At 37.5% G+C, this 10,106-nt stretch overlaps 1 protein-coding gene across 1 annotated transcript; it reads left to right on the top strand.

Annotated features, from left to right (window-relative positions):
* Positions 1-3,001: 3,001 nt before the first annotated feature.
* Positions 3,002-10,106, top strand: LOC111991780 (U1 small nuclear ribonucleoprotein 70 kDa). Its single transcript, XM_024023587.2, has 11 exons — positions 3,002-3,287; positions 3,594-3,708; positions 3,813-3,892; positions 4,749-4,824; positions 4,907-4,971; positions 5,063-5,125; positions 6,429-6,510; positions 6,593-6,755; positions 8,590-8,661; positions 8,939-9,711; positions 9,803-10,106. Exons 1-10 carry the CDS (start codon positions 3,186-3,188, stop codon positions 9,675-9,677), a joined length of 1,557 nt encoding a protein of 518 aa, XP_023879355.1. The 5' UTR covers positions 3,002-3,185; the 3' UTR covers positions 9,678-9,711; positions 9,803-10,106.

Below are 10,106 nucleotides of genomic sequence, written 5' to 3'. Positions count from 1 at the left end.
AATTGCCCGTAATTGTTTGAACATTTGACAATCAAAATTATTCTTTTTAAATAATCACTACGAGTGCAAGACATAATAGAATTAAATCAGTCTTTCAAGGAACAATTTGAGAAAATAATAACGGCAAATCGTGTTGCAGATGTGAATGTGATATAAGTGAGAATGCAGGAACTAAAACTGTTGTACCAAGTACGTGACAGCCTCTCAATGCTAATAATGGAAAGAACTAATACCCATTATCAAAACTGAAAGAAATTTGAGAAGAAAACTCTCACTCTTAATTGATTTATTGACCAATACAACTTGCTCCGTTCTTATACATCGAGAACAGAGACTTTTGGGTACAAAGCAGAAGCTGAAAAACTCACTGACTCTTAACTGCTTGAAATAAGTAACATAGCATGATCAATCACGTGTAATCCACGTTTGACAACTGAAAGTACTAACAGAACTAAAACATTAAGAGCGACAGGTAGTTTGCTGAAGTGCTGAAACACAAATCTGAACTTGCTGTTGATTGATCTGCATCATTTCTGCGACTTTGAGACCTCCTAAAATGCAAAACGTAGCGTTTAGGAGCTTCATAACATAAATTAACGCACAAGTTGCCACAATCTGACCAAATATTGCCACAAATCTCCAAAAGGTTGCCAAAGAATTCGAGCACATTTTCAAAATCCCAAGAAATACAACTCATGCTCCAGATTAATTCGTTGTAATAATGCGAACATCCAATAATAATGAAAAGGGCAGGGATGAAGAAGAACAATCCAATAATGACACAATTGGAAATGGCAAGACCCAAGGAATGCGTTAACACAGCGAATGTGGCGGTGACAAATGCCAGCAACATTGCTCCCATGGCAGATATGGAAAGGCAGAAGGCCAGTGAGGCCAGTAGGAAAGTAAAGCGCCCAGGATTGTTGTCGTGAAATAACAGTGGCATGTATAGGTAAATAAAGGCAGCAGAACAAGATTGCACCATGGCTATGGTATTTGTAATAATAAATGCTCTGAAAGCAGTATTTCTAATCAGAATTGGAGAGCCTGAGTGTGGCTCTGCATCATGACCTATGAAACCCCCAGGCATGGTAACACCTGCTGTAAAAGCCACGGTTGCAATGATTGTGTCCACTACCAAATGGACTTGGGATGCTTTTTTCATCATAGAAACAAATCGGGCTTTACGAGCCTCCCACTTAGCCTTCCGGAGTTCCTTGTCACATGTTTCCTTTGGTTTAATATCATCTCCTAAGAGTCTTCGAAATCCCCCAGGACGATAATTGTACCCAGATGCACGTCTAATCTCTACAACTGTGTTACCTTTTTATCTGATAATTCTTCACTTGTTAGAGCAATGTCAAAAGGGCTGAGGTTTTCTTCGTTGAAGGCCATTTTATCGACTCTAGAATTAAACATGAGAGCCTTTATATACTTCAATGTTTTGGAATGGTGATGGAGAGGTGTGTTTCCTTTGGCATCCTTTTCATTCCAAAGGATGCTGAGTGATGGTGTATCTAGGATGACCTGCACTGCATACTTAGCCCAATAACTAGATTAGTTCACTGCAAAATGGAGTGCATTCCAGCCTCTCTTGTCAACTAGTTCGCAACAATCAGGACAATATTCTAACAACTCTTTCATTATAGGCAAAAATGCAAAACTGACCCTCTAACTTTTACCTTTTTTCATTTCAGTCCTCTAACTTTTAGATTTGTCAATTCAGTCCTCTAACTTTCAATTTTTGTCAATTCAAGGCTCCGTTATAAATCTGTTAGTGCTGCCGTTATCCACACCAAAACGACGCCGTTTTGCATGTAATTTTTTTGTTTTTTATTTTTTACTCGGAATTAAAAGAAAATAAGAAAAATCTGAAAAAAAAAAAAAAAAAAAAAAAAAAAAAAAAAAAAAACCTCGTTGAATCAAAACGATGAATCAAAACGATGTCCCCTGAATCAAAACAAAACAAAATAAGCCTCGCCTTCCTCTTCTCCTCATCTTCGTTCGCCGGCGCCGCCTCGAAACTCACCGAATCCGCCACATTCTCTGACGATCTCCGGTACTTGGGGGTCCTCAAATCCGCGGCGATTCCTTCTTCCACGTGCTCTTTCTTCCTCTTCGAAACGCAATTCTTCGACGCCGTTTCCTCCTCCACCTTTCAGTGGTTCTAACGGCAGCACTAAACAAACATAGCCTCTGCAACCACAGGTCCTACGAAGCCGGTGGCGTAGCTAGCGCCGGCAAACTCGGTGTCGAAAGCGCGACAGGCGTTGGTGCGGAGGACGACTACGACGGGACGACCCTGTCAAGCGCCCTCCTCCAGTCCTCGGCCGTGGCGATGTTCTCGCAGACCGGCGGCGGCGGTGGGTCGATTTCCATGCTCAGGTCGCTGTCGACCTTGATCGACGAGTCCGACTCTGATCCCAACCTCTCCATTGGATCCCCCATTGAAAACGAAAATGAGAGCAAATGACAGAGAGAGAGATCTGAGTTGAGTTTTGGGGTTCAATGAATGAGAGTGATGAGTACGTTTGAAGGTTACTGAAGTCTTCTCACTAATGTTTTTTTTTTTTTTTTTTTTTTCAGATTTTTCTTATTTTCTTTTAATTCCGAATAAAAAATAAAAAATAAAAAATTACATGCAAAACGGCGTCGTTTTGGTGTGGATAACGGCAGCACTAACAGATTTATAACGGAGCTTTGAATTGACAAAAATTGAAAGTTAGAGGACTGAATTGACAAAACTAAAAGTTAGAGGACTGAAATGAAAAAAGGTGAAAGTTAGAGGGTCAGTTTTGCATTTTTGCCTAAAAAAAACACTAGCATTACTATTACCTTTTTTCTTTAAAAAAAAAAAAAAAACTTGTATTACCTTGGTTTGTACTTTGTAGTTTGTACCCAAATACCGAGTTATACGACTCACTGGGTGTCTTTGTCTCCCACAGTAATTAAACTCGGGCAACTAAAATTGACCTTTTAGTATATAATACCCTCTTGAGACCAAAACCCCTTCTTACCTTCTTTCTCTGCTGCTTTCGAAGGCTCTTCGCGCACACCATACCCGACCCGATTCGTTTACATTCGGATTCGATGCTTTTCATATCTCTCATCTGGTAACCAAACCAAACCCTTCGATTATCTCACAAACGAAAACCCTAAAAGGCTCAACCTCCGATCGCTCCGCCATGGGAGACTTCAACGATGCCTTCATGCGCAACCCGCAAAACGCCGCCGTTCAGGGCCGCACCAAAGTCCAGAACCGCGCCAACGTTCAACAGCTCAAACTGGTTCGTTATCTCTTTCTCTTTCACGATTCGTCGTTTTTTGCTTGTGAAATTCTTAGGGTTTTTGTCGTTTTGTCATAGTTATTAGGGGTTTTAGCTATCCTCACTGTAACCCTAGTTCTTAGTGTAAAAATAGCTTGATCTATATTTTCACTATATGGATTTGGTTCAAATTGTTGATTATGCATTCTTGATTTTCTTTATTGTATTTGTTTTTGGATTATGAAACTGACTAAAAGTTCATTGGGGCTTTTCCTTTTCCGATTTAAAGTATTGCTAATGGGATTGATTTTTGGCTTTGTAATGCAGATTGGGCAGAGTCACCCCACTGGTCTAACTGCAAACTTGCTGAAGCTCTTTGAGCCTCGGCCGCCTTTGGAATTCAAACCGCCTCCAGAGAAAAGAAAATGCCCACCATTAACAGGTTTGATGGGCCTTCTAGAGCGCGTGTTTGGTGTTGTCTTCAATTTGACATTGGTTTTGTATGTTATAACATGATTTGTCTTTCTTCTTATATAATTTATGAAGGGATGGCGCAATTCGTGACCAAATTTGCGGAGCCTGGAGATGCGGAATATTCTCCACCTGTCGTTCTGGGTGAAACTCCTGTAAGATGTTACACTTCTGCAGGGTTTGATCTATGTTCAAGTGTTTTACATTAGATGATCATCATTTGGCTCTATTATAATTTCTTGAATGGATTACCCGATTACTAGTGTTGTTTCTTTAAAGCTTTTGTATATGGCTTATTTTATTTTCTTCGAATTCATGGTTTCAAAAACTTTTTCATTTTTTTTTTTTTAAAATAAATTTAACGGAAAAATTTTATTAAAAAAATATAGCCAACCCAAGTACACTGGAAATGTAGTACTATAGGGGCAAAAACATCAGGAACCCAAATTACAATGATCAATATGTTTTAAATGCTTTAAAGGAACCATTTCAAGGAAGATGCATAATATTTATTGTTTCAACTGAATGATCATGAATTATGCGGATGATTCTCTTCTGTCAACAAAGGTGTTACTAATGAAGAATGCTGTTCAATGATTACAAATTAGAAATATAACTCAGCTGAAATGACCCTAAACCTGAACTACTTGATCAACTTTGAGTTAAAGGCATCGCCTTACTGTGAGTAGAATTTTGACTTGTTTACTTGCTTTTTTCCCTCCTCTGTAGCTTCTCTTGGAAATATAATATTCTACAGCCACTTTGTGGAGCTTCTCCTGATGGTTGTTTGAATCTTCCCTTTGTTTTATTTTGTTTTGTTGTGTGTGCCTACTTGTGAGTAAAACACTGCCAGAGGAGGAGCTACAACTAAGCAATTCCAACCATCTGCACAACCCCTGGCCTGAGGGGAAAGTGTACAAACTAAGCAACTTAAGCTTACAACTAGGAAATGCGTAAATGTACTTGGTTTTTTGCTCCATATCCGGTTTTGATAAATTTTTGTGGATCCAGACACAAAGACGGGCTAGAGTACACGCGTTAAGACTGGAGATGGGTGCAGCAAAGGCTGCTGAGGAGCTACAGAAATGTGAAGACACTTATTTCTTTCTTTAAGGTTTTTGAGTTTAATAGCTTCAGTATGTTTGTTCTTACATGTAATTTTTATGCAGATAATCCACAAGAAGACCCAAATGTTTCTGGAGATCCATATAAGACATTGTTTGTGGCTAGACTTGTGAGTGATATTGTCTTTGTACTTTGGATATTCCAACTTGTACCCAATTTTTTGTTTGAAATGACTTATTATTCATGTTGTCTGCCTGCAGAGTTATGAGACAACCGAAAGCAGAATCAAAAGGGAGTTTGAGTCTTATGGTCCAATCAAGCGGGTAGGTATTTTGAGCATTCCCTGCGGGGGTTCGGTAAGAGGTTCAGTTCTGTGGTAGCTTTATCCTTTCTGTTTATCTTATTAAAAAAAAAAAAAAAAGATAATTTTCTGAGAAATTTTTTTTTTCAAGGTTTTAAAATGTATTTACAATCTTACTATTTGTTTTTTAAAGGGAAAAATTGTATTTTACTGAGCTCTAAATTCTGTTTTATATTTTCTCAAGCTTACTCCTATTAGACCCCTAATCAAGCCTGTTAATATAATTTCCACTTAATCAACTAGTCCGCTTTCAGCCTATTTGATTGAAATAATGAATCACAGTCGAAAAGTTCTTCTCTATCAGTAATTGTAGTGAATATTCTGTTCGGCATTTATTTCAAGTCTGAAAGGGAGAACAGTCAAACGTTCTTTGATTTAATATACGATCCTTGGAGCGTGTGCGAATTGGTAATAAGAGTGCTGGTATCACTGCCAATTTTCTGGAAATGGCTAATGGGTTTGTTCCATTAATCCTTTCATCTCTCTTGATATAGTTGGGTTTAGAGATCTTTCTGGGACTTGGATGTGTCTAGGAATTACTTAAGTTACTACATATTGAGTAATATCCCTGGTAAGGAGGTGATTATTGCATTTAGTGAATGTATTTTTCATTCCACAATTTCCTACCAACCCAATTCCAAAGATGGTGGTTCATCCTGCACAGCAAAGCTGAAAATTTTAAGTTGATCAGAGCAATGATGCATTATGCCTTTTGGCTTTATTTTCAATCCTCAAGAGGTGACTGACAACTTCTGTTCTTTATCCTGCACTGGGTAAAACATGTCGGGAGTATTAGCATCTCTCTCCTTTGCTTGAATTTTTAGCGCGTGATTTCCTGTTGCTAAAACTTTTATTGTTCGCTTTAAAGGCTGTCAAAAACATAGCAGCAGTTGAGAAGATTTCCTGGTATTTCTTATACTATCTATAGCTTTCTAGTTATTAAAATAATTTAAAATCCCTGGTAAGGGGAGACTAGTCTGTTCAACAACTGGTAAATTGGCCACAAATACATCAGTTTTTCCGCAACTCTAGCTGGTGGTGATGCATCTCGCGATGGGAAGCTCTATGAATTGAAGGTGAGCACGGCTAATGAGGCATAGTGCCTGTCTGCCGTGCCATTTAGGATTTACTATTTTAACTTCTTTTTTACCATTTCGTCACTTAGTGATGGAATTAAAAAGCACTAGATTGTATTTTATGACTGGTTGAGATCTGATTTCTTTTAATTACTGGTGTTTATTTGTTTATTTCTTCTGTGTTTTCAGGTTCGATTGATTACTGACAAAGAATCTAATAAACCTAGAGGCTATGCTTTCATTGAGTATGTGCATACACGGGACATGAAAGGTTTGCTTCATTTTAATGTCTGTTATTCTATCTTATATGCTTCAGGTTGTATGTTCTAAAACTTCTTGTATGCATTAAACAGCTGCATATAAACAAGCTGATGGAAGGAAGATTGATGGTAGAAGGGTGCTTGTGGATGTTGAACGTGGTAGAACTGTCCCAAATTGGCGTCCTCGCCGACTTGGTGGTGGGCTAGGAACTACCAGAGTTGGAGGCGAAGATGTTAATCAGAGATACTCAGGGAGGTAATGACTGAATTGGACATCTGCATGAAACATCATCTGTTGAACAAATTCATGCTTCAATCTTAGTTATCAAAACTGAACCGGAGATTGACCTGGCTGAAAGACCAGTTCAGTGGTTCATTGGTTGAATTGCAGGTTTATTAATTGACTAATTAATATATTTTATAATTACAAGAAATAACTAAAATAAAGTGAAAATGGCTATTCAATTAAATTATAACTAAAACATGTCTTATGACATAAATTTAGAAAATAGGCCATTCTACAATTTTGGAATAAATTTTAATTGTATAAAAAATTAAAATTAAATAAAATTTTATAATAATTCATAAATAATAAAATTATTAAAAAAAACGTTTTTGAAGAATTACCATTAGGTGCTTTAATAGATCTCCTAACTTAAGTGCTTGAATAGTTGATGCCTTGATGGCTTACAAAATAGTGAAAAAGAAAAATAGAAACATTAATGGAGAATGGAGTGACCAAAGTCTTGACAATTTGAAAATGCACAGCTTTAGCAAAAAAAAAAAAAAAAGACAATGCACAGACGCACAAGTGAATCTGTGATTGTAGTGAGTATTGACGATATGGGTCAGTGGGTGGGACATTACATAAATGACTGGGTATTAAATATTATAGTAGGGTAGACTTAGGAAGCATGGAAACTTCAATTTTGCTCATATACCCGTATCTGATAGTTACGAATACCTCCAGGATACTCTGCATGTGTGTCCCAGCTTTATTTTTTTATTTTTTTTATTTTTTTTTTTAAAGTACCAATTCTAGGATATATGAGGCCCTGATATGGTCATAACCCAATCCTCCTAATAGTGAGAGATAGCCCAAACTGGTGAAGAATTTTATTTTTATTTTTTATATATTGGTTTCAATGTTAAACACTTACCTAGTTATCTTTTATTTACCCTTTTGGATCTTGTTTTGTATTCTAAACATCATTTAAAGGCCATGGACTCACTTTATTATCCATTATTACTCTTAACTTGATATATGCTTAACAATATATGAAAATAAATGCTTATCAATATATAAAAAATAGGAAATATATATATATATATATATTTAATAATTAATTAATACATATTGTATCCTAGTTTTCAAGAATTGTTGTATTGCCGTATCCTATATCATACTCATATCGGTGCTTCTTAGGGTAGAAGCTAGTTGCTATTAGGTTTGATAATTGACTTAAATACACTCAAAAGTCAAAAAATAGAGTCTTAACTACTTTACAAGTTTGTTAGGTTTTTCTTTTCTTTACCATTATTTATCCACAATTACACAATTTTCCATGGTTTTCCACAGGCTAAATCAGCTTAATTGCTTAAATGGTATCTAGGTCTACCATTCCAAACTAGGTCACAGATCATAAAATTTGTGGTTGAACTGGCAGTATGGTTCGGTTTGAATAATACTGGTTTCAATACATGCTGTGTTATAACCTTATTGATAAATCTAAGATATGTTAAAATCAGATAGCTTACTGAAATTGATAACTTAGTTTTGATGTGCTTTATGCATCTTCACAAGTAGATTTGGTTATAGAAATGTTCTCTTTAGATCTGGGAATTTGCTGTGCTAATGTTTTTAATTGGAATGCCTGGGACTTGTAGGAAATTATTTTAGTATGTTAAATGTTGCATGTCACCTATAAAAAAAAGATGCTGCATATCATTCAAGCAATAATATCTTTGAGTATTAATTTTGCAAAGTATCTTTGATACATATCGTTAGTCCAGTTGGTTACATAGATCCTTTAAGATGTTTTACTGCACAACATGTCTGGTTTTCTTAACTCTTAATTTTAATTGTCCAGGGAGCAATTGCAGTCAGGAGGACCATCTCACTCTGAGGAGCCAAGGGCACGAGAGGATCGGAGTGCAGACCGGTAAGATTTGTTCAAATTGTTTTGCATTTCATTGTTTTCATTTGAGACTTAGCTGGTTATGTATGTGCTCAGCAATAGATTAACACTTCTTTTCTGTAAAGAAATGGTTAACACATTTATCCAGAAGTTTCATGTTTAATTTTAAGCACTATTTTTAACTTGTCTATTTAAATGATGGTCCGGATAGAAATTTTTAGTTTCTGCAAAATAATTGTTGTTCCACAGCTTCATCAGTGCACTTTATTTTTTTAATTGATTTTGAATGAATTGATTTCAGGGATAGGGAAAAATCACGTGAAAGGGGAAGGGACAGAGAGAGGGAACGGGAGAAATCCCGTGAACGCTCCCATGACAGGCATAGGGAACGTGATCATAGGGAGGATAGGCACCACAGAGATCGTGACAGGGACAGGGATAGGGAGAGAGAAAGAGACCGGGGTCGGGATCGCGACCGAACACGCGATCGTGATAGAGAGCGAGGTCGGGATCGTGGCCGTGACTATGAGCGTGATCGACACAGAGACCGTGATAGGGAGCGTGATCGTCCTCGAGAGAGGGAGAGTGAGAGAGACTATGATGTTGAAGACCATGACCATGACCGCGGGCGGTCTGGTGATAGGGAATCTAATTATGATCGGGTTGAACCAAAGCATGAGAGGGACCGACATGGTGAAAGAGAGCGGGACCATGATCATGTTGAACCAGAGGATGATCGTGGATGGTATGAACAGCCTGAGCATGGGCATAAGCATTCAGACCCAGACCAAGACCAAGACCCTGACCACTATGAGCGTCGTCGAAGTCGGAGCCAGTATGATCATCTGGATGTCCAGGATGATCATGACCGTTATGACCAATATCGTGATCGTGGTCATGACCAATATGAGCGAATGGAGGATGATGATTACCATTATGAGCGTGCAACATCTGAGTCACGTGAAAGGGAGAGAACTCGAGATCCAGAGCATGAGTATCGACGATCAGAGAGGTCACTTTCTCGGGAATACGAGTATTGAGGCTGCTAGTACAACTCAACTTGTGCTTTTGCTGGTAAGTTTTATATGGTTTCTATTTTTGGGTGTCTGATTTGGAACTGTCTTCCCTAGTAAACCCAATGCATTTTTTTTTTAAATGACTTCAGGACATCATTTAATCAAAGCTCAGGGGTGTTACTTGGGGCAACTTCATTCTGTATGGATGTTCAATTCTCCTTTTCAGTGTTGACTAAACTCTCTATTTAAAGGTTTTATGACTGAACTGCTTGAGGATCTATTCTTGTGCTGGTGATTTTTGTTTTTGATGTTTGAGATGGAGTGAGACTCTGCTGGTATTTTATTTGCAGGTTTTTTTTTTTCTTTTTCTTTTTTCCCTCTTTTTCCTTAAATTCTAATTGTAAACCTTTTAGACTCTTTAGGTATTTATGGACTTTATTACTTTCGTACGCA

This window comes from Quercus suber, unplaced genomic scaffold (genome assembly GCF_002906115.3).
Source record: "Quercus suber isolate HL8 unplaced genomic scaffold, Cork oak 2.0 scaffold_372, whole genome shotgun sequence".
Taxonomy (NCBI): Eukaryota; Viridiplantae; Streptophyta; class Magnoliopsida; order Fagales; family Fagaceae; genus Quercus; species Quercus suber.
The sequence above is the reverse complement of the archived record's forward strand: the minus strand, read 5'-3'. Positions and strand labels throughout refer to the sequence as shown.

Bases quoted from the DNA above. Each gene is read 5' to 3' on its own strand.
- LOC111991780 (XM_024023587.2), top strand. From the start codon at position 3,186: ATGGGAGACTTCAACGATGCCTTCATGCGCAACCCGCAAAACGCCGCC. The intron at 3,288-3,593 runs GTTCGTTATCTC...TTTGTAATGCAG, and splicing joins ACGTTCAACAGCTCAAACTG to ATTGGGCAGAGTCACCCCAC. The intron at 6,756-8,589 runs GTAATGACTGAA...TTAATTGTCCAG, and splicing joins AATCAGAGATACTCAGGGAG to GGAGCAATTGCAGTCAGGAG.